This window comes from Neomonachus schauinslandi, chromosome 5 (assembly GCF_002201575.2).
Source record: "Neomonachus schauinslandi chromosome 5, ASM220157v2, whole genome shotgun sequence".
In the NCBI taxonomy this organism is placed as follows: Eukaryota; Metazoa; Chordata; class Mammalia; order Carnivora; family Phocidae; genus Neomonachus; species Neomonachus schauinslandi.
The window spans coordinates 20,584,201-20,609,953 of NC_058407.1; the positions used below are offsets into that span (position 1 = coordinate 20,584,201).

A 25,753-nucleotide genomic window follows, 5' to 3' on the forward strand; every position below is an offset into this window, starting at 1 on the left:
TCTTACATCATCAAAAGAAGGGTGAGTACAGTACTAGAAGATATTTTGAGAGATAGCACATAACTTTTCCTACAGTATAATTGTTACATTGTTGCTAATCTCTTATTGTGCCTAATTTATAAATTAAACTTTATTATGTAAGTACGTATAGGAAAAACACAGTATATATAGGGTCTGGTACCACCCACAGTTTCAGGCATCCACTGGGGTCTTGGAATGATCCCCTGCAGATAAGAGAGGACTACTGAATTATGCAAATATGAAAACACTTGTTTTTAGGTGGTGATCTTACATTTTAATTAATGATTTTTATATATTTTTAGAATTAACATTCTTAAGTTGAAAATAGAGCTACCATACGACCCAGCAATTGCACTACTGGGTATTTACACCAAAGATACAAATGTAGGGATCCGAAGGGGTACGTGCACCCCAATGTTTATAGCAGCAATGTCCACAATAGCCAAACTATGGAAAGAGCCAAGATGTCCATTGACAGATGAATGGGTAAAGATGATGTAGTATATATATAATGGAATATTATGCAGCCATCAAAAGGAATGAAATCTTGCCATTTGCAATGACGTGGATGGAACTGGATGGTATTATGCTGAGCGAAATAAGTCAATCAGAGAAAGACATGTATCACATCTCACTGATATGAGGAATTCTTAATCTCAGGAAACAAACTGAGGGTTGCTGGAGTGGTGGGGCGTGGGAGGGATGGTGTGGCTGGGTGATAGACACTGGGGAGGGTGTGTGCTATGGTGAGTGCTGTGAATTGTGTAAGACTGTTGAATCACAGACCTGTACCTCTGAAACAAATAATACATGTTAAAGAAAAAAAGAAGATAGGAGGAAGGGAAAAATGAAGGGGGGGGGATATCGGAGAGGGAGACGAACCATGAGAAACTATGGACTCTGAGAAACAAACTGAGGGTTCTAGAGGGGAGGGGTGTGGGGGAATGGGTCAGCCTGGTGATGGGTGTTAAAGAGGGCACATACTGAATGGAGCCCTGGGTGTTACACACAAACAATGAATCATGGAATACTACATCAAACACTAATGATGTAATGTATGGTGATTAACATAATAAAAAATTAACATTCTTTACATTTTTAATAGTTAGAAAGCACTTCTATTCATAGCTATGGTGAGTTGACAATATATCAGATAATTAATATACAGAGATCCAGTTGCTGAGAATATGCATCTATTTGTTCAGCCTCTGTATAGTATACATCCATTTGTGGGTCTATCACAGAGTTCTGCTAATTTGTGCACAAAGGAATGCAATGTGTCTAACATTGGCACTTCTGATTCTTGTTCTCAGAATCTATGAAATTTTTAAGAAGTTTCAGTTTTCAGAAGCAGCAGGTTTCTGGCCTTCCTACTCTCTTAAGCTATTGTATCATAAAGTCAAGTTTCTCTCTAGAAAACTCCTTACTGCTACCCTAAGGCAATTAAATTGCAGTGGTGCTAATGAGTTTGGCTGTCATCTGCTTCACTGCCCTCAGCTGTCTCCAGAACTATGCACTGGAAAGCACGCTGAAACCAAATTTGGGGTCTACCTGACTTTATGATCTTAGGTAATTCATGAAGCTTCTCTGGACATCAGTTTTCCCTAGTAAGACAATTAAGGTCTCTCCATGTCACCAGGCTCTATAATTTTGGACTCTCTTTTCTTCTTTGAGTTTGCAGATGAATTTTGAGGTGGAGCTCTCAGTTGATGTGCCAGCCTACTCCTGATCCCACTGGCCTTTTCAAATGAGGCAGAGGTTTGAGAGGTGCTCAGATGTCATTTGTGCCCTATGTGTCTGTTTTTGATGCAGTGCTATTTATTTGCCAAATGACTGGCTACATGTTTACTTGTGCAAAGAAAACACTTCCCTGGTCCTGCTATAGAAAGAGACAGAAAGACCAGTTTCAAAGCTAACTGAATCAACATTTTACTCCTCTCATCTTACTATCTTCAAAGAAACTAAGTGGTCCAGTGGCATTAATGTTTGGAGAAATTTTTTCAAGTGAGTCAGAGTTGTTTTCAGAAAGTAACACTTGTAGTTTCTTGGCTTCAATTTTACATGAAGGAAAGGCAGGACGTTCCCACTTGACTTAAGTTAGTGCATTCTCTAAAGCTGCTTTTGTTTCTCAGGAAATGGATTATTGGCTTGCAAACATTTTTTTCCAGTGCCAAGTATAGTTAATTCATTCCCATTTTTAAAGATCTAAAAGTATGTGTACTTTTAAAAGAATGATACTGAACTTCACATAACCACCATCCAAGTTAAGACATAGAACATGGTCAGTAACTTAGAAATGCCTCACTGGCAATCCCAGATACCCAAAAGTTAATTACTATTTAATTTTCTGCTTTTCTCTATTGTTATACTACTTATACAAGTGTTCCTGAATAAAACAGTGCTTAGTTTTGTCTGCTTTGAACTCTATATAAATTAAATCATATTATATGTTATTTTTTATTACATCTTTAATATGCAATTTTTAAATTCTCAAATCTATTCCATTTTCTGTTTATTTGATCCAGTGACACCACTAGACTATTTTAATTTTATACTAATTCTAATGTAAGGTAAATCTCCACTTTATTATTCTTCAAAAGTATCTTGACTATTCTCATCCTTGGCATTTCCATATAACATTATCTTCAACCTCAGGTACACAGAATTGGCCTAATTATATTTAATTTTTTTAACCTCATTGATCCATTCGTGTTCTTTTCTCTAACCTTTATATTTATTTAATACTTAATATGATGAACTCTCATATCTACCATGTAACATAAGCATTAAAACATTATTCAAGAATTTATACCTTACCCTCTGTGCTCTTCCTTCTCATCCTCTTGCTTTCCTTATCTTGAATTTAATTTTTATTATTAACAAATGTTTGTATCAATATTCATTTGTCTGAATATTATACTGTTTAGTTTTGGTTTTGAACTTTATAGAAAGGATATTATACTGTATGTACTCTTCTGAGTTTTTTTTTTTTTTTTCTTTTGCTACCATGCTACTAAGATTCATCCATGCTGTCCTAAGTAACACCACCAAGGATGTTAGCCTGTAATTTCTTTTCTTGTGGTGTCCTTGTCTGGTTTTGGAGTTAGGGCAATGTAAAATGAGTTAGGAAGTATTCACTCCTCTTCTATTGTTTGGAAGATTCTGAGAAGAATTGGTATCAATTCTTTGGATGTGTGGTAGAACTCACCAGTGAAACTGTCTGGTCCTGGACTTTTGTTTGTTGGGAGTTTTTGTTTGTTTGTTTGTTTAGAAAGGGAGAGAGAGTTGGGAGGCGGCGCAGAGGGAGACAGAAAATCTTAAGCAAGTTCCATGCCCAGTGTGGAGGCCCACTTGGGATCCATCTCTAAGATCATGCCCTGAGCTGAAATCATGAGTCAGATGCTTAATCGGATGAGCCACCCAGGAGCCCCTGTTGGGAGGTTTTTGATTACTGATTCAATCTCTTTACTAGTAATTGCTCTGTTCTGATTTCCTGTTTCTTCCTGATTTGGTCTTGGTAATTTGTATGTTTCAAGGAATTTATCCATTTCTTCTAGGTTGTCAAGTTTTTTTCTTTTTCTTTTTTAAGACTTTATTTGTCAGAGACAGAGAGAGAACAGCAGGCAGAGGGAGAAGTAGGCTCCCCACTGAGCAGGCAGTCCGATGTGGGGCTCAATCCCAGGACCCTGAGATCATGACCTGAGCCGAAGGCAGATGCTTAACCAACTGAGCCACGCAGGCACCCCCTAGGTTGTCAAGTTTTTGCTATATAATTGTTCACTAGTTTCTTATCCTTTGTTCTTCTGTGGTGTCAGTTATAATGTATCCTCTTTCATTTCTCATTCATTCCAATCTTTTTTTCTTGGAGAGTCTAGCTAACGGTTTGTAATTTATTTATCTTTTCAAAGAAGAACCACCTCCTAGTTTCATTGATCTTTTCTATTTGTTTTTACTCTTATTTCTGCTCTGATCTTTGTTACTTTTTTCCTTCTACTAACTTCATTTGTTCTTTTTCATTTTGTTTTCTTCTTTGAGGTATAAAGTTAGGTTGAGATTTTTCTTGTTTCTTGAGGTAGGCATTTATTACTATGAACTTCCCTCTTAGGATTGCTTTTGCTTTATCCCATACGTTTTGGTACATTGTATTTCTATTTCCGAATGTCTCAAGCTAGGTCTTATTTCTCCTTTGACCCACTGGATGTTCAGTAGCATGTTTAATCTCCACATATATGTGAATTTTTCCAGTTTTATTTTTGTAATTTCTCATCTTATACCATTGGGGTCAGAAAAGATGCTTCATGTGATTTCAATCTTTTAAGATTTATTTATTTGAGAGAGAGAGAGAGAGAGAGAGAACAAGCAGTGGGGAGGGGCAGAGGGAGAGAAAGAGAGAGTGAGAGAGAGAAGCAGACTCCCTGCTGAGCAGGAAGCCCGATGTGGGGCTCGATCCCAGGACCTGAAGATCATGACCTGAGCCAAAGGCAGACGCTTAAATGATGGAGCCACCCACACGCCCTGTGATTTCAATCTTCTTAAATTTATTAAGACTTGTTTTGTGGCAGAACATGATCTATCCTGGAAATTTTTTTTTTTTTAATTTAAATCCAATTTAGTTAACATATAGTGTATTTTAGTTTCAGAGGTAGAGTTTAGTGATTAATCAGTTGCATATAACACCCAGTGCTCATTACATCAAGTGCCCTCCTTAATGCCCATCACCCAGTTACCCCAACCCCCCCAACCCACCTACCCTCCAGCAACCCTCAGTTTGTTTCCCAGAGTTAAGAGTCTCATGGTTTGTCTCCCTTCCTATTTCATCTTATTTCCCCCCCCCTTCCCATATGATCCTCTGTTTTGTTTCTTAAATTCCACATATGCATGAGATCATATAATTATCTTCCTCTGGTTGAATTATTTCGCTTAACATAATACCCTCTAGTTCCAACCACATCGTTGCAAATGGTAAGATTTCATTTTTTTGATGGCTGAGTAACATTGCATTGTATATATATACACCACATCTTCTTTATCCATTCATCTGTCCATGGACATCTGGGCTCTTTCCATAGTTTGGCTATTGTGGACATTGCTGCTATAAACATTGGGGTGCAGGTCTCCCTTCAGATTACTATGTTTGTATCCTTTAGGTAAATACCTAGTGGTGCAATTGCTGGATCTTAGGGTAGCCATATTTTTAACTTTTTGAGGAACTTCCACACTGTCTTCCAGAGTGGCTGCACCAGCTTGCATTCCTGCAAACAGTGTAGGATGATTCCCCTTTCTCCTCATCCTCACCAACATCTGTTGTTTCTTGACTTGTTAATTTTAGCCGTTCTGACTGGTGTGAGGTGGTATCTCATTGTGGTTTTGATTTGTATTCTGGAGAATGTTTCATGTGCACTTGAGAATTATGTATTCTGTTGCTTTTGGATGGAATGTTTTGTATATATCTATAACATGCTGTATAGGCCAATGTTATTTTTCTGTCAGGATGATTTATCCGTTGATGTAAGTGGGGTATTAAAGTTCTCTACTATAAGTGTCTTGCTATCTATTTCTCCCTTAGGTCTATTAATATTTGTTTTATATACCAGGTGCCCATGTTGGGTATGTTTGGGAAAGTTGTTGGATTGACTGACCCCTTTATCATTATATAATGATCTTCTTTGTTTATTACATTTTTTTAAAAAAAAAATCTATTTAAAAATCTATATTTAAAGCAGGCAATATAGTTTTCCCAGCTTTCCTTAGGTTTTTTATTTGCATGGAATATCTTTTTCAATCACTTTATTTTCAGTCTATTTATATTCTTATATCAGAATTGAGTCTCCTAGGTAGCAAATAGATCAGTTTTGTCTTTTTATCCCTTCAGCTACTCTGTCTTTTGATTGAAGAATTTGTTTTATTTACATTTAAAGTTGTTACTGATAGGTATGTACTTACCACCATTTGTTAATTATTTTCTGGCTGTTTTGGAGTTCCTCTCGATTCATTTCTTGATCTCTCCTTTTATGATTTGATGGCTTTCTTCAGTGGTGGGCTTAGATTCCTTTCTCTTTCATATATCTACTATAGGTTTTTTGCTTTGTAGTTATTAGAAGGCTTACATATAACAACTGTCTAAGTTGATAATTATTTTTGATCACATTCTCAAGCTCTATACTTTTACTCTCCCTCCAACATTTAGTTTTTATGTCATAATTTCCAAATTTTGTGTATCCCTTAACTAATTATTGTGGTTATAATGATTTTTACTACTTTTGTCTTTTAAGCTCATACTAACTTTAAGTGATCATTTCCACTTCTTTTCTATATATTTACCAGTAAAATTTATACTTTCATCTGTTTTCTTGTTACTAATTAGTGCCCCTTTATTTCAACTTAAAGAAGTCCCTTTAACATTTCTTGTTAGGCTGGTCAAGTAGTGATGAACTCCTTTAGCTTTTGCTTGTCTGGAAAACTCTTCATCTTCCCTTCAATTTTGAAGGACACTGTTGTTGGGCAGAATATTCTTGGTTGGCAGTTTTGTTTTGTTTTTTTCCTTTCAGCACTTTGAATAAATCATGCCACTTCCTTCTGGCCTATAAGTTTTCTACTGAGAAATCTGTAGTTTTACGTGTGTGGGAGGGGTTCCCCTTGTACGTAACAAGTTGTTTTTCTCTTGCTGCTTTTAATATTCCTATAACTTCTGATTATAATGTCTTGGTGTAATTCTCTTTGGGTTACTCTTATTTGGCTCCCTGGATCTGGATGTCTGGGTTCCACCCCAGAGATTCTGTTTTAATTTTCTAGGTCATAGCTTGGTCAAGAGGAGATTTTAAAATTCTCCAGTGGATTTTAATGCATGATCAAGGTTGAGAACCACTGCTTTAAAACCACTCAGTCAGAAAGGGCAAAACTTCCCCATGGCAGAGCCAGCCCAGGTTTGGCTAAGAGTGCCATACTCACCTGCAGTACTTGAGAGGAGTCCCCGAGAACTCACTGCCATCAGACTCAGGCTCAGATCGGTTCTCAAAGTCAGAAATTTGAAACACAGATAAGCTGGCATTTACATAGCCAACCATGCACCTGAAAAAGAATTCTATAACTAGATCTCTGATCACCTCTGCATCCAGTTCACTAAAGGTTTTACTTCCTAGAAGCTCTTGCACTTGTAAATGCCTTTAGCTGGCTCCGCCTTGTCATAAGCACTCAAGTTAGGATATACTGAAAAACCCTGGGTATGTGGAATCAGAAACAAGTCATTCTTTTATTCTAGTTCTTCTTGTTCAGAACCATCATACAGAACATCACTACCCCAATCAATACTTCAGTGAAATAGGGGAGAGACAGCATTGCATTATTAGTAGGCAAATCACTGTTTCTTTCCTTGATGATGTAAACACACATGCACACACACATTCCTTTATTAACGAATATCTATATTCTCTCATAATGCCCTGAATGTGACTGGTGTTACTATGACCTTCCTCCAAACTCACATCCCTTGCTATAGTCATGCTAGACTATATTCCTTACATATACCATATGCTCTCGTGCCTCTGTTCAGGTTGTCTTTTCTATTGGGATTCCCTATTCATTTCCTTCTAAGTAGAAATAGTGCTCATTTTTCAATGACCAACTGAAATGGCACCCCTTCTGGGAAGATGTCCTAATCCCCCCAGAAAAAAACTCATTCCCTCTTCTGTATGGTGCTGCTGTACCTAATACATTAGGTACATTACCATACAGCTTGTGCTAGAGTTACCTGCATAGATGAAGGTCTTCTTTAGACTGTAGTTGTTTTTGGAGCAGAACAGGTGTTATAAGTATTTTTTATGTCTTGTGTAGTGTAGGAATCCATTAAATATCAAATTCAATTGATTTTATTTGAGGAAAACTAAAGCATCAGAGATTCTATCAAGGTCTTAAGCATGGACCAAGAATAAAACTATTGCCTCCATACCCCAGGGCTAATAAGCTTCTTTTAAATAGTTCTTTTTTTTTTTTTAAAGATTTTATTTATTTATTTGAGACAGAATGAGAGAGAGAGCACATGAGAGGGGGGAGGGTCAGAGGCAGAAGCAGGCTCCCTGCCGAGCAGGGAGCCCGATGCGGGACTCGATCCAGGAACTCCAGGATCATGGTCTCAGCCGAAGGCAGTCGCTTAACCAACTGAGCCACCCAGGCGCCCAGGGCTAATAAGCTTCTTGAGGACATAGCTTCTATTCTGTACTAGGAGTCCGTGTATTAAAATACTAAAAACTTGGGTTTGAGGGTCAAATTGTAGCTCTTCTGCTTTCTAGCCATGCAAATTTTACAAGTTATGTAACTTCTTTAAGCAACGAAAGTGCCTACCTCATAGAGTCATTGTGGGGATTAAATGAAATGATACATGTAAAGTGAGTGAGAGTGCCTAGCCTATAGGAAGATCTTAATTAAATGTGAGTGGCTATCATTAATTTCTTGTACCTTGCAGAAGGTCAATAAATAATTAGTGATTTAATGAATAAATCATAGCTTTCAAATTCTCTTCATTAACTTGTCTGGCATGATTATTCCAAGCTGCTGAACACCAAACCAAAATGAGGACACAAACGCAGTTCTGAGAGAACATGAGTTCTGTGTGCTGTCTTGATCAAGACAAATCACTGAGGTTTTATCATGGCCTTAAAAAAATGAACCAAGCAGAAGGACCCATTTGTCAAGCCACTTAGGGGGGAAACAGATGGTCAGTGGGTATGTAATATGCCTTAATCCAACTGGCAGCAGGTCTCCCCTACCACTCCTTGGAAGGGTAATTTGGAATAATGTCTCCCTCCTCTTTGAACTGCCTAGAACATGACATGAAAGCAAATTAGTGCTTTGATTATTAGCTGTCATAGAGAAGGAGCCAGTTTTTGTGAACTATAGAATGTGGCAGAGTTTTCTCAGGAGCCAAACAGTGGGAAAGGAAAGGTGCTCTGGAAACTGGCAGAAAACAGGCCCAACATTGAAATGAAGTATTCACAACCCCTCCCGCACTCATCTCCCAAAGCAGCCCTGCGGCTTTATTGAAATTAAAGCTGTGGCCTAATGGCTGTCCTGTCCAAAAACTCAATTGAGAAAAATCTAAATTTAAATAAAATATCAGTCTCATGGACAACACTCTACTTTCAAAGTAAAGAGGATGTATCTCTGAACTATTTATTAAGCATATTCATGTAATGTCAGTCATAAATCCAAGTTAAAAATGTGCCTTTGGTGGTTCTATACTCCTGCGTACAAAGCATCACACATGGACATAAGACATGTATACATAGTTATCAGCTGTGTAAGTCTTCCTTCCATATCCTTTCCATAATCAGGGAAGAAGAGGGACTGCTAAACTCAACTGTCTGGGCATTTCTCAAAGTCTTTTCACTGTGGTAGAATCTTATCTATTGCCCACAATAAATAGTGGAGGCACTCATCAAGTCAGGGAAATGAGATTTCCCACAGTTCCCTGTATGAAGTTCAGCCAATGGCATTCATGTGTGAATTCGGAGGCCATAGGCAGCAGTAGATCCCATGTCCATCCCTATTTGCTGGCAGGAGATCACTATACCCTCAATGTGGCACACCACCAGCTCCAAGTTAGAGGAAAGATGAAGCTATACTGATGATGAGGCAGACAGACAGAGAGAGAGAGAGAGAGAGAAAAGTATCAGACAAAGGAAGGGTTTCTGTAAATATAAAAAATGTTAATTTTCTTAAGGGACTGGTAGATGGCTTCTGAAGGCATTTCCAAAAAAGGAGATTCAGAAAGTTTGAATTAGGATGCATGCCTTTTCCAAGTAACTTCTGTAAAGACCATATTCATTTAAATTTGAGAATTCTGGTTTTAAAACCATTCATGACTTACTGTTTTAATCCTTTAATGAAAAAGATGAACTAGTGATCATTAGTAATCAACTTTAAGGAAAAGAAAAGAACCTGAAGTTGACTTTTGAGTTTGTAGATTCCAGATCAAACTTATTGTGCAGTGTCTTTGAATTTTGCTATTAAATTTGCCTTTGAGGTTTTAGATATAGTGACACAAACAGAATACGGATAGGGCTCAAATGATGAAAAAGCTAGAAGAAATAAGATCTGGTTTATGCATTTAAAGTCAAATGTGCCTTATAGATAATAAATGACAAATTTATAAATTTATAATTAGGCTAATGAGATAACAGAAGAAAGTGGAAAGTGGACTTCTGACTTATTGCAATAAAAATGCCAGACATTATGAAAAAAGAAAGATTAAATCTCTGTACAGTTGGCTTTATGTTTTTAAATGAAACTTTGCAATTGGTTATGTTGGTGATCTACTGACTTACAATTTGCAAAAATATATTACTTTATTAAGATATTTGTGGTTCATTCTGTGACAGTTTGAGCATGTGTCCTTGATCAAGTCTCTAAGTCCTTATATTTCACTATTTCTACATGAAAACCAGCTATATACCTTACAATAATCCTAAGGCCTGCACATATTCTTAAGGAATGTTCCACATCTCTAGCCTGATAACGAAGTAATTAGTTTATTAAAACATTCAATGGATGGGGGGGGGCTCAAAATGATTTTTTGTGCTATTTGAAAAATAATTTATCGATTAAAACTATTCTGTCAGAGTTAAATTTCATAGTATACACCTTCAATTTTGCTTCATAATTTGTCTCCTAATGCATATCCAGAGGTGATTTTAGTTCTCTAAGCACTTTTCTAGAGGGCTCATATGAAAATCACTTGAAAGAGGAAGTGATTTCATTTTGCAAACAATGAACAATCTGAGCATGGGCATTGGTCCAGGAATCTACCTAGGCAGGCTGCAGCCAAAAAGAAGAAATGTCTTAAGAGGAAAAATGAAACACTTGAAAACTGCCTGTGTACCCACTGTGTGGAGTACATTGCCTTAACTCACAGTATTCCTCCCATGTTCAGATCTGGCTGGAAAATGAGAACGTCCTCCCCTCTATGCCCCTGAAGATGCATTCACTGAACACTCATGATAGTAGGGACGCTGGTTGGAAGGCACAGCCAGGAATGGCTGACACATCTTGTCATAGATATAATGGTCATGGGAACTGAGTGACTGGATATATGCATGAAATTCTCATCTTTGGAGAAGTCAGGGAAAGCTGAAAAAATGGTAAGAAGGAGGCCCTGAGGTAGTCTGGGGTTTTGGAGGTTGGTTTGGTTGGAGTACTTTTGATTTAGAGTCAGCTTCAATTGAAATGAGGCATTTCTACAGGTGAACTAAATCATAATAAGTGGAATTTGACTATGCACATACTACCTCAAAAGCCTGTAACATTCTAAAATTTGACAACGTTGCTCCTCTATGAAATCATTTCTAAAGCATTTCCAAATTGGGGGGAAAAAAAAAAACCCTTAAAAGGGATAATAGAGTAGCTGGTGGGGCAGAAAATAAGATTCATGAAGAAACTTATACAAATGCAACTATTTGAAAACAAGGAAAATGACCAATGGATTAGAAGATAGAAGGCAGATCTATAAATATTCAAAGTGGCAGAAGGCTCTTACATGAAAGGTTATACATAAAAAATAGCCCAGGGGAGCCCAATAAACCTAAATTAAGGAGACTGTTAAATTTTAATCTCTGAATATTGTCTTAAATCTGTCAACATTCTAAAGCTTTTTTTTTAATTTTTAATTTTAATTTTTTTTTTAAGATTTTATTTATTTGAGAGAGAGACACAGCGAGAGAGGGAACACAAGCAGGAGTGGGAGAAGCAGACTCCCCACTGAGCAGGGAGCCCGATGCGGGGCTCTATCCCAGGACTCTGGGATTATGACCTGAGCCAAAGGCAGATGTTTAACTGACTGAGTCACCCAGGCGCCCCTACATTCTAAAGCTTTGATTCACTATCAACTGCACATAAATGTTCCCATTTTATTTTTGGGCTCCCCCCAAACCAAAACAGGTTTCATTATATTTGCGGTCCAGAAAGAATTTAAATAACCATTGGGACTTAAACCCTCGGGGAGTTCTCTCCTGTTAGATGAGCTGGATAAACATTTACTGACAATGGCCCCCAGGGCTGTGTGGTTCAGGATGGAGAGCACTGTATGGCTCTAGGCTTTGCCTTCATGTGGATTCTATCAGTTACTCTGCCTTGTGATTCTGGATTTAACCTCTCAATCTTTTTCTGCTCTTCAAAGTGAGGGTAATAATGCATGTCCCACTGCCGGGGGGTTGTTTTTAGAATCAAATGCAAAACGGTGGGAAAGTGGTTTAAACAAAGGCAAGCTTTTCTAGGCTCAGTCAAGCAGAGACTGTTGGCTACAGTCAGAAACAATATGTGAGTAGTACAACATAAGCCTTTAAATCTCTTAAAATGGGATGGTAGGTTCACTTAAAGTTGCTTGATAATTAGTGTCTAATGGCCACATGGTTATTATAGTAAAGAACTTTATAGAAGCCTCTTCAAATACCTGGATTGTAAGCTTTATTGCATTCAACCATCCATGCCTTAGAGCAGTAATGTAGGATTAATAATGAAATTGGAGCTAGGCCAGGGGTGCATGAATTTGGCTGACTTGATTTGGTAGCACTTTATTCCTTGGGGCTAATTGAACTACAGTGGTTATACAGATTAGTTTAGTTCTGACTAGTAAACCAGGAGGTAGGGCCGCCTGTGTGAGTAGTCCTAGCCCACATGGGGTGATTTCTGGGGCATTGAAAAGTCTCCCAAAACATACTCCACTCTGACCTACAGACCTCTAAATCCCACAATTAGAATTGGATTATTTTTACTTTAGCCAAACAAGGATTTTTCTCCCATTAAAGTAGGTTAAATTTCTTGTCTCTTTCCAAGGGTATAGGAAGGAAATCTAGGCGATGTGTTATAATTTTGCCTGGACTTTACCTGACCAGAAATACCCAGAAAGCCCTGGCTTTTGGGAATCACTTAGGTGATGCCACAGAATTGAATTTGCCTGGGGTAATATGTACATTGGTCAGGTCAATAGCCAGGAAAGAATCATTCAGTTATTTATTCCACAAATATTTATTGAGTACCTAACAGGGTACTTAACGCATGGTTGCATATTTCCCATGCAGAATTTGCAGAGTCTCCATATGATGTCACAAGAGGAATCAGATTCTAACTGTTCCTCTTACAAACTCATAAAAATGGCATAACTGTATATCATGTGCTACTTTTTTGGGCTACGCACATTAGCATACCATACATTTCTGAATTCATAGTGGGCAGGGCTCAGGGGTAGGGGAAATGATTAATTCCACCTAAAACTTGTGTTACTTATATTGAACCCCATCTCTTCAGTAGATCATGATGTGTTTTCTTTGGCTGAAAGCGTCCTCATAATTCTACCTCTCCCACTACCATCCTTCTCATCCTGGGTTGCTCCAATGCAGGAGCTTCTGTCTGAGTGTACCAGCATCATACAGTGCATAGGGAGTAGGGATTTCATGATAGTTTTATGACAAACTTACTTTTGTCCAGCTTCTCCTTGGCCTGCACAAGGTCCATACTTATAGGCATACACCAAGCGAGGGATAAAGTCAGATGTTATCGCTATGACAAATGCATTTGTAATAACCGAGAGAATTCCAATGCCTTCAAGGATGCCATACCAAATTCCTATTCAAAGAGAAGTGTTATATTAGTTCCAGACACAACAGCAGAGATAATGGTACAAAAACAACTGGGGTAACTCATTTCAATAGTCCTTTCCATGGGTCCTTTCAAATTCCCAAATACACTTGTAACCAAGAGTAAGAATTTGTACTTGCAAACACCTTGGCATTAGAGGAGTTTCTGGGAAAGTGCCAATGCTCATGACTTAATGACTCAGTCAGGATCAGACTTAAGTCAGAGAGTTCTGGTCAGCGATAAGGCACTGATACATTATCCAATAAGATGAGCGCTCACACTGTTAAACCACTACCAGGCTGGGAGCTCCTGAAGGGTGCTGACCTCTGGGCGGGCCCAGTCCCTGCTGCACTGACCTAGGGTAGGTACTCACTGAATGTGGGTTTGTTTCATAGGGAGGTTAAAGACCGCTGTGAGTCAAGTACATCCATATTCAATTCTCTTCTATACACACTGAGCACCTGCTGGCTCTGTTCTAAGCATTTGATGCAGAAATGAATAAAAGATGGTCTCTGATCTCAGGTGGTGCACAAGAGGCTGCACCTGGTTCGACTCAGCCTCTCTTGTCAAAGACCAAAGGCCATCTCTGTCTTTCCCTGTGACTCAGGGAAACATTTGGGCAAAACAAAGTAAAGCAAATGGAAGATTACTTTAAAAAGGAAAATAAGTGATAATCAAAATTCTAGATTCCAAGTTCAAATAAAATCGAGAATCTATTTAAGCACAAATTCTCTAGTACTGGAAATTATAAATTTCCAAATAGACAGCTTTACTTCTTGTCTCATATTATTTAAAGCTAACATAATTATTCTTCTGCAAGAATAAGTTAAGTCATCTTACATGGAAACCATAGTAAAAATCTAAAGTTGATGTTTGTTTTTATTTTATCCACCAGATGGTTAATATCTTAAAAAAATTTCAAATCCAACTTACCTATGTCTTTGGCCCTTGAAGCTAAAGGTCGCCTCCACTGTGTGACAAATTTGTACGCATCAAGTCGAATTTCAATTATGTTATTCAGTAAGGCCAGAAGTGGTGCTAGGGGAAAAGCTGCCACAAAGATAGTTGTGAATCCAAACTGAAGAACTAGGGAAGAAAAAAGGAAAAAGAACAAAGAATATTGGTTTTCCATTACTATTTTCAAAAGGATAATAATCTTAATGTGTCCTTGTCTTCGCCCATATTTTTTCCAATATAGAAGCCCAGGAAATATCTCTTCCAGAAAGATAGCCAGGACACTGGAAAAAGAGGTACTACCTGGGCCTGGAAGGAATGACATCCTAGCAATGATCATACCTAGGATCCAGATCTTGTTTTCTAACTACCATTCTCTAATAACAGGGCTCCTTGAAAAAATGTTTGATTCCACAGCCATTGCAGGGAAAATACAAGGGGAAGCTGGAATATCTCATGATGCCAGAAAGTTAGGAAGTCCTTGAAATCAAATGGGGAGCATATCAGTAGGACACAGGACAAACTTGAAGGAGCTACCAATGGCAAAACCTGAAACAATATATACAACAAAATAAATAATGATAGTATTGGGTTAAATCCAAAGACTAAATATCTAAGTCCATACTGATATAAATGCTTATATAAATAACTGAATAAATGGAGGAGAAGGGATAGCTCCTCCCTATGGTAGAATTTTAATTAACAAATTAGAAAATAAATGCATAAAAATAAATGTAAAAAGAATGGTAAAGGTAGAAAATTACCATTGGTCAACAACATCACAGTAATTATTGCAGACAAGAACCATCAAAGAATGCTAAAATTAGTAGGGGGAATTATAGTAAAAAAAAAAATAGGACATTTATATATTCTCAAAGTATCTCCATACATGATAGTAATTACAAAGAAAAAAACATTATCTTTATAGTGGAAAAACCTGGTAGCCATCACCTTCACCAAGTAAATATTACTTATAATAAGACATATTGACAACATCTCATGCCCCTGATATGATGTACTGAGGATACATCATTTCTGTGGTGATCTTGCCAAAAAGGCATCATGAGAAAACGTTAGATAAACCCAAATTGAAGGACCTTCTACTGAACTCTAAACCAGTACTCTTCAAATGTATCAAGATCATGAAAAACAAAGAACTGTCATAGATTGGAAGAAACTAAGGAGACACAACATTTAAATGCAATGTTGGATCCTGGACAGTCAAGGACAATAAAAAGTACAAAAAACCCTGGTAATATTAAAATAAGGTCTGTGATTAGTTAATAGTGTTGTATTAATGTTTATTTTCTGGTTTTAATAAATATATAACATATTAACATTAGGGGAAACAAGGTGAAGACTATATGGGAGCTCCGTATTTTGCAACTTTGCAAAATAGAATGTTAAAAACAAACCGAAACAACAAAAAAAGAAAGAAAAAGGCAGTCCCTGATGCAAAGCAACCAGAGAGCATAATAGAAAATTTAAAAATACAATTTATTGGGCATTGTGGACTGCAAAAAAGTACTTGGCTAAATGGATGACTACATAGTTTGTTTTTGCTTTTTTAGACTATTTTAGAAAGTAACAAAATAATGACTAACACATATTCCATTTCTATGTAACAGCCACTGTTCTAATTACTTCACATATATTAGCTCATTTAGTTTTCACAATTACCCTATTGTAGGCACTAAGAGGTCAGGTAACTTGCTGACACACAACTAAGAAGCAATTGCTAATGTGGGTAATGTGGTTCAAGAGTCCTGAAGAGTCAGTCCATTTACCTCATCTCTTTGGCACTGCCACCTCCAGGGTGTCACCTGTCTTTGGTCACATTCATACTCTATGCCTATGCTGCTGGCCCTTCACCCACCAACAGACACAAGCATCTCCCTTAGTTTTCCCCTTGGCTTCCTCTTTCTGCTGACTTTCTTCTTTCCTTAGGTCAGTCCATCTACTCTCATGACTTCATTATTATCTCTCTGATAAGGATTCTCAATTCCCTATCTCTTACTCTGAATCTTATCAGGAAATTTCTAGTTGTCTGCTATTATGCTACAGAAGCCGCACTGTCCAAACCCTGATTCAATTTTAAACCTCAATCTCTCATCCTTCAATCTGTTCCTCCTTTCATGTCTTCCTTCCCTTCAGATTTGTCTTGCAAAAAAACCAGGTCTCCTCTAGCTCACTTTTCATGACCATTAGCCTCCAAGTCTCCACTCTCCCCACTGGAGTTCAGACTCATGTTCTAACTGACTTCTCTGCTTCAGACTTTCACCTCCCTCCGCCATCTCACTGCTGTCAATATTGGTTAAAGCCCGTAATCAATCATTAATCATTTCCCTATTCCAAATGTTTCAGAAGGTTCTCATTGCCTATAGACTAAATCCCCAACTTTTCACTGTGCCATTCAAGGATCTTCCAAGCCTCATGTCCAAAATTACCTCATGCCTAGACAAGCTTTCCAAACAATCCTCTACTTTGGCCACATGAGACTTCTGGTTTTATGGGGTCATGTCATATACTTAGTGTTTTTATTCATACTCTGGTGAAATTCTATTCTTCCTTCAAGGGTAAGCTTGATGTGGCCTCTGCTGGAACCTCTCGTAATTACTGCTTCCTCAGTAGCTTCTGCAACTCTACTTATATTGGAGAACTTACTTTGTCTTGATTTTATGGCTCTTTCCCTGTATGGTACTGACTCTTATGTTTAAGTCTTTGATCCATTTTGAGTTAATTTTAGTGAGCGATATAAGACAGGGGTCCAATTTAATTTTTCTGCATGTGTTTATCCAGTTTTCCCAACACCATTTGTTGGAGACTACCCTTTCCCCATTAAGTATTCTTGGTTCTCTTGTTGAATATTATTTGACCATACATGAAGGAGTTTAATTCTGGCTTTTCTATCCTATTCCATTGGCCTGTGTGTTTAATTTTACTCCAGAAAGATACTGTTTTGTTACTACAGATTATAATATGGTTTGAAATCAGGAAGTGTGATATCTCCAACTTTGTTCTTTTTCCTCTGGACTGTGTTGGCTATTTGAGTTCTTCTGTGGTTCCACACAAATTTTAGGTTTTTCTTTTACATTTTTTGGTTAAAGATTTTATTTATTTGAGAGAGGGAGAGAGACAGACTCCCCACTAATCAGGGAGCCTGATGCAGGGCTCAAATCCAGGGCCTGAGATCATGACCTGAGCTGAAGGCACCTGCTAAACTAAGCCACCCAGGCACCCTGGTTTTTTGTTTGTTTGTTGTTGTTTTTCTGCTTCTGTGAAGAATGCCATTGGTATTTTAATGGGGATTGCATTGAATCTACAGACGACTTCGGGGAGTATGGACATTTTAACATTCATCTTCTGTTCATGGATTAGAAGAATTTCTTTCCATTTGTGTCTTTTCAGTTTCATTAAGCAAAGTCGTGTAGGTTCCATTTATACAGATCTTTCACTTTCTTGGTTAAATTTATTTCTAGGTATTGATTTTGATGCTATTCAAGATGGAATAGCTCTCTTTCTCTTTCAGATGTTTCATTCTTAATGTACAGTATATCCTGCAACTTTACTGAAATTATTAATTAGTGCTGACGGTTTTTTTTGGTTGAGTCTTTGAGATTTTCTATATATAAAATCATTTCATCTGCAAATAGTGATAAATTTTACTTCTTTTTTGATTTGGATGCCTTTTTTTTTTTTTGGTCTTACCTAATTGTTCTAGCTGGGAATTCCAGTACTATATTGAATAAGAGTAGGGAGAGTGGGCATCCTTGTCTTGTTCTTGATCTTAGAGGAAAAGGTTTCAGTTTTTTTCCACTGAGTATATTAGCTGTGGGTTTATCATCTATGGCCTTTATTATGTTGAAGTATGTTCCTTCTATATCCAATTTGTTGAGGGTTTTTATAATGAAAGGAAGTTGTATTTTATCAAATGCTTTCTCTGAGTCTATTGATACTATCATATGATTTTTATTTCTCGTTCTACTGATGTATTACATTCGACTTGCCTATTTTCTTTTTTTTTTTTTTTAAAGATTTTATTTATTCATGAGAGACAGAGAGAGAGAGGCAGAGGGAGAAGCAGGCTCCCAAGGAGCAGGGAGCCCGATGCGGGACTCGATCCCAGGACCCCGGGATCATGACCTGAGCTGAAGGCAGACGCTTAACCATCTGAGCCACCCAGGCGCCCCTCGACTTGCCTATTTTCAACCAGTCTACATCCCAGGGATAAATCCCATTTGGTCATGGTGTTTGAATTCAAGAAGACATTAAAATGATTAGTTTACTAATATTTTGTTGAGAATTTTTGCATTTATATTCATCCAGGATATTTGCTCATAGTTTTCTTGTAGTGTCCTTACCTGGCTTTGGTATCAAGGTAATTTTGGCCTTGCAAAATGAGTCTGAAAGTGTTTTCTCTCCTTCTGTTTTTTGGAATAGTTTGAGAAGGGTTTGTATTAATTCTTCTTTAAATGTTTGGCAGAATTCACCAGTGAAGCCATATGGCCCCAGGTTTGCTGTGGTGGGATATTTTTTATTACTGACTTAATCTCTTTGTTTGTGGTCTGTTCAGATTTTCTATTCCTTCCTGATTCACTCTTGTAGGCTGTACAGTTTTAGAAATTTATCCATTTCTTCTAGGTTACCTAATTTGTTGGCATGTAATTGTTCATTATAGCGTCTTATAAAGCTACGTATTTCTGTAGTGTCTATTGTATTATCTCCTTTTTCATTTCTAATTTTGAGTCTTCTCTTTTTTCTTAGTCTAGCTAAAGGTTTGTCAATTTTATTTTTTCAACAAAGCAGCTCTGTTTTGTTGATCTTATCTATTTTTCTGGTCTCTATTTCATTTATTTCTGCTCTCATCTTTATTTCCTTCCTTCTAGTAACTTTGGGCATAGTTTTTTTTTTTTCTCGTTCCTTGAAGTATAAAGTTAGGATATTTGAGATCTTTTAAATTTCTTAATACATGCATTTATTGCTATAAACTTTATTCTCAAAAACTGTGTTTATTACTTCTGGGAATGATGGCAGAGTAAGAAGATCCTAAGATCACCTTGTTCCTAGATATACCTAGTTAACACCCACATCAGTGTAAGTAACCCAGAAAATGACCCAAAGATGGAAAGAACACTCTCCACAGCTAATCCTATAGGAGAGGCTACATCAAAAATGGTAGGAAGAGTGAAGACACAATTGGTAACCAAACTGACCTGTGAGATTGTCCACTGGAGGGAGTGACATCACAGGTATAGAGAAGGGAGAAGAGGAGACCTTACATGAGGCATCCCAGGAATGGTGGACCAGCTTTGGGAAATGAATCCCCATAACATTTGGCTTTCTAAAAACTCATTAAGTTAAATGCCTGTGGTTTTCAATCAGTGGGGTCTAACATCTGGAACTTTTAAAAATGAGCAGCTCAGCTCTGGGAGAGTTAGAGGGTGATAGGAAACTCAGTCCTTGCCCTTAAAGAGACAGCACAACAAACAACCCCACAGATCTAGCATAGAAACAGCAGTTTTAAAAACACCTGGGGTATATGGGAAGACTTATTTACTTATCTCAAAATGTGTGCTGGAAGGGCAGGGATCTTTAGGAGACTTCTCCAAGAACAAAAGAACTGGCGGGTGCCATTTCTCTCCCTGTCCCCTAGCCTAGATACATGGACACCTGTGAAAATCAGCATGAACACCCTCCACCTAGCTTGCTAACAACTCACCCTGCCCCTGTGCTCTCCTATGAACCCACCCCATCCAATCCACCTTTGGCAGGAGTCCATCGAAAGCAGTGGCATTGTGCAAGCAGCACCCACAGTGGCCAGCAGCACTCCAAAGTGACTCATTCCCTGGGAAGAGGGAAGATTAAACCACACTTACCAGTCCAACTGCCACCCCAGCAGTGGTCTTGGGGCAGACATCTGGTCTGACTGCAGGCCCTGCCCACAAAGCCTCTCAGGGGACAACAGAGGAGTAAACCTGCAGTTTGGTGCAACTACAACTGTGGCAAATGCCTAGTCTGACTCACTCAAGTCCAAGGTGGCCCCAAACTGGCCCACTAACAACATAGGGACTAAATGATCCCCACAATAGTCAAAGAGAGGCACTGAAGATGATTGGACTGAAGACAAACATGGTTCAGCCCCAACAGTATGGCACACACAACACACATAGGAGATACTCCTGAAGTGCCCAGTTCTGGTGAACAGGGAACATTGCACTGCAGGTCAGTACAGGATCTCTTCTTCAAAAGGCCACTACTTTCAAGACCGGGAGATGTAGTTGACTTTCTTAACGCATAGAAACAGATACAGAGTTAGACAAAATGAGACAGAAGAGTATGTCCCAAATGAAAGGACAGAAGAAAATCACAGCAAAAGAGCTACACAAAACAGAGATAAGCAATATGCCTGATAAAGAATTTAAAGTAATGGTCATAAATATACTCACTGGACTTAAAAGTGGAGGATCTCAGTGACACCCTCAAGAAAGAAAGAAAATATAAAAAATGACCAATCAGAGATGAAGAACTCAGTAACTGAAATTAAAAATAAACTAGAGGAGATAAACAGTAGACTAAAGGAAGCAGAAGAACAACTCAGCAACCTGGAGGACAGCGTACTAGAAAGCAACCAAACTGAATAGGAAAAAGAATATTAAAAAAAATGAGAATAGATTAAGGGAACTCAGCAACACCATGAAGCATAACAGTCTCATCATAGGGATCCCAGAAGGAGAAAGGAGAGTAAAGGGTGCAGAAAATATGAGAAATGATAACTGAAAACTTCCCAAATCTGGGGAAGGAAGTAGAAATCCAGATCTAGGAGGCACAGAGAGACCCCAACAAAATTAACCCAAGGAGGTCCACAAAAAGACACATAATAATCAAATGGCAAAAAGTAGTGATAAAGACAAAATTTTAAAAGCAAGAGGAAAGAAAACCATTACATATAAAGGAAACCCCATAAGACTATCAGCTGATTTTCAACAGAAACTTTGCAGGCCAGAAGAGAGAGGCATGATCTACTCAAAGTGCTGAAAGGAAAACCTATGACCAATAATACTCTATCCAGCAAGGTTATCATTCAAAATAGGAGAGAGAAAGAATTTCCAAGACAGGGTGCCTAGGCAGCTCAGTTGTTTAACTGTCTGCCTTTGGCTCAGGTCATGATTCCCGGGTCCTGGGATCGAGTCCTGTGTCAGGTTCCCTGATCAGCAGGGAGTCTGCTTTTCCCTCTCCTCTGCTGCTATGCGCTCTCTCTCTGTCAAATAAAATCTTAAAAATAAAAAGTTACAGGAATTCATTACCACTAAATCAGTCTTAAAAGAAATGTTAAAGGGGACTGTTTGAATGGAAAGGAAAGACCATAAGCAAGAGTAAAAGTAGGAAGCACAAAAGCAGTAAAATTAAGTATATCTGTAAAAATCAAAGGATTCACAAAATAGAATGATGTAAAGTATGACACAATATACCTAAAATGTGGTGGGGGAGAGGGGAAAATATTTCGTGCTTTTGGAATGGGTTCAAACTTAACCAACCATCAACTTAATATAGACTGCTATGTGCATAAGATGTTATATATAAACCTAATGGTAACCACAAATAAAAAATCAGTAATAGATATAAAAAATTGAAATACAAGTATATCACTACAGAAAGCCATCAATCTATGAAAGAGAGCTAGTAAAGAAAGGAACAGAGAAGAACTACAAAACAACCATAAGACCAGTAACAAAATTGCAATAAGTACCAAAATATCAATAATCACTTTGAATGTACATGGACTAAACACTACAATCAAAAGACATAGGGTGACTGAAAGAATAAAAAAGCAAGACCCATCCATTTGCTGCCTACAAAAGACTCATTTCAGATGAAAAGGCACATGCAGATTGAAAGTAAAGGGAAAAACATTTATCATGCAAATGGAAGTGAAAAGTAAGCTGGGTAGCAATATTTGTATCAGACAAAATAGACTTTAAAACAAAGACTGTAACGAGACAAAAAAGGACACTACATATTATAAAGGGAATAATTCAATAAGAAGATATAATTGTAAATATTTATGCACCTAACATGGGAGCACCAAAATACATAAAGCAGCTATTAACATAAAGGAAGTAATCAATAATAATAAAATAGTAGAAAAATTTACCACCCCATTTATATCAATGGATAGATCGTCCAAACAGAAAATCAACAAGGAAACAGTGGCTTTGAATGACACATTGGAACAGATGGATTTAACAGGTATATTCAGAACATTCCATCCTAAAACAGAATACACATTCTGAAATTCAAGTGTATATGGAACATTATCCAGAATAGATCATGTTAGGCCACAAAACAAACTCAACAAATTCAAAAGACTGAAATCATATTATGCCTCCTTTCTGACCACAATGCCATGAAACTAGAAATCAACCACAAGAAAAAAATCTGGAAAGAACACAAATATATGGAGGTTAATAACATGCTACTAAACAATAAATGAGTCAACCAAGAAATCAAAGATGAAATGAAAATGAAAACACAATGGTCCTAAATCTTTGGAATGCAGCAAAAGCTGTTCTAAGAGGGAAGATTATAGCAATACAGACTTAACTCATGAAGCAAGAAAAACTCAAATAAATGACCTAGCCTTATACTTAAAGGAGCTAGAAAAAGAACAAAACCCCAAACCAGTAGAAGGAAAAAAGTAATAAAGATTAGAGCAGAAATAGATATAAAATTAAAAAAAATACTAGAACACATCAATGAAACCAGGAGGTGGTTCTTTGAAAAGATCAACATAATGATAAGCTTTTAGCCAGACTCATCAAAAAAAAAAAAGACTCAAATAGACAAAATCAGAAATGAAAAAGGAGAAATAACAACCAATATCACAGAAGTAACAAAGGATTATATGAAAATACTATAAAAAATTATATACCAACAAATGAGACAACCTAGAAGAAATGAATAATTCCTAGAAATATATACGCTTGTAAACTGAATCAGGAAGAAACAGAAAATTTGAACAGACTGATTACCAGCAATGAAATTGCATCAGTAATCAAAAAACTCTCAAACATAAGTTCAGGACCAGACAGCTTCACAGATTAATTCTACTAAACATATAAGGAAGAGAATTTTAATTAAACTATTCCAAAAAACAGAAGAGGAAGGAAAACTTTCAAAATCATTCTATGAGGCCAGCATTTCCCTGATACCAAAACCAGATAAAGACACTACAAAAAAAGAGAACTACAAGCCAGTAGCTCTGATGAAGATAGTGTAAAAATCCTCAACAAAATATTAGCAAAACCCAGCAATACATAAAAAAATCAATCACCATGATCAAGTGGGATTCCTGGGATATAAAGGTGGTTCAATATTCATAAATCAATCAACATGATTCATCATGTCAGTAAGAAAAAGGATAAATAGATCATTTCAGTAGATGCAGAAAAAGCATTCAACAAATAAAACACCCATTCATGATTTAAAAAAAACCACCACAAAGTAGGTTTAGAGGGAATGTATCTCAATATAATAAGGCCATATATGAAAAACTCACAGCTAACATCACACTTAATTGTGGAAACAGAGCTTTTTCCCTATGGTCAGGAACAAGACAAGGATATCCATTCTCACCACTTTTATTCAACATGGTACTGGAGGTCCTAGACACAGCAACAGACAAGAAAAAGAAATAAAAGGCATCCAAATTGCTAAGGAAGAAGTAAAACATTATTTGTAGATGACGTGATACCATATACAGAAGACCCTAAAGACTTCACCAAAGAAACTACCCAAACTGATAAATGAATTCAGTAAAGTTGTGGGATGTCATATCAATATACAGAGAAATATGTTACATTTCTATACACTAATAATGAAGTAGAAGAAAGAGAAATTAGGAAAACAATTCCATTTACAATTGTACCCAAAATAATAAAATACCTAGGAATAAACTTAACCAAGGAGGTGAAAAACCTATACTGTAAAACTATAAAACATTGATCAAAGAAACTGAAGATGACACAAACAAATGGAAATTTATTCCATGCTCATAGATTGGGAGAATGAATATTGTTAAAATGTCCATTCTCCCCAGGGCAATCTACAGATTTAACGAAATCTCCATCAAAATACCAAAAGCATTTTTCACAGAACTAAAATAATCCAAATATGTGTATGGAACCACAAAAGACCTTGAATAACTAAAGCAATCTTGAAACAGAAGAACAAAACTGAAGGCATCACAATCCCAGATTTCAGGATATACTACTAAGCTATAGTAATCAGAACAGTATGGTACCGGCACAAAAATAGGCATATAGATCCATGGAACAGAATAGAGAGCCCAGAAATAAACCCAGTTATATGGTAAAATCATCTATGACAAAGAAGGCAAGAATATGCAATGGGAAAAAAGTCTCTTCAAATCCTGCTGGGAAAATTGGACAGCTACATAAAAAAGAATAAAACTGGACCACTTTCTCACTCCATACACAAAAATAAACTCAAAATGGATTAAAGACCTAAATGTGAGACCTAAAACTATAAAATCCTAGAAGAGAGCACAGGCAGCAATTTTTCTGACATTGGCCATGGCAACATTTTCTAGATATGTCTTCTAAGGCAAAGGAAACAAAAGCAAAAATAAACTACTGAAACTATATCAAAATAAAAAGCTTTTGCATAGCAAAGGAGACCATTAAAAAACAAAAAGACAACCTAGTGCATGGGAGAAGATTCTTGCAAATGATTTATCTGCTAAAGGGTTAATATCCAAAATATATAAAGAATTTATACCACTCAACACCAAAACAAAACAATACAAAAAACCCCCAAAAAACAAACCCAATTATAATGCAATGAAAAACTGAAAAGACATGAACAAACATTTCTCCAAAAAGGACATACAGATGGCCAATAGACAAATGAAAGGGTGTTCAGCATTACCTATCATCAGGGAAATGCAAATCAAATCCTCAATGAGATATTACCTCACACCCATCAGAATGACTAAAATAAAAAACAAAGGAAACAACAAGTGTTAGGGAGGATGTGGGGAAAAAGGCACACTGTACCCTGTTGGTGGAAATGTAAACTGGTGCAGCTACTGTGGAAAATGGTGTGGAGGTTCCTCAAAAAATTGAAAATATAATTA

At 37.2% G+C, this 25,753-nt stretch overlaps 1 protein-coding gene across 1 annotated transcript in view; it reads right to left on the reverse strand.

Annotated features, from left to right (window-relative positions):
• Nucleotides 1–25,753, reverse strand: part of ANO4 (anoctamin 4) — a 207,167-nt gene that overhangs the window by 15,130 nt on the left and 166,284 nt on the right. The window contains exons 22-24 of the mRNA XM_044914740.1: nt 14,578–14,730; nt 13,485–13,632; nt 6,970–7,089 (exon numbers count right to left, since the gene is read on the reverse strand). Of these exons, the coding sequence (XP_044770675.1) occupies nt 6,970–7,089; nt 13,485–13,632; nt 14,578–14,730 (421 nt within the window). The remainder of the gene's footprint in view (nt 1–6,969; nt 7,090–13,484; nt 13,633–14,577; nt 14,731–25,753) is intronic.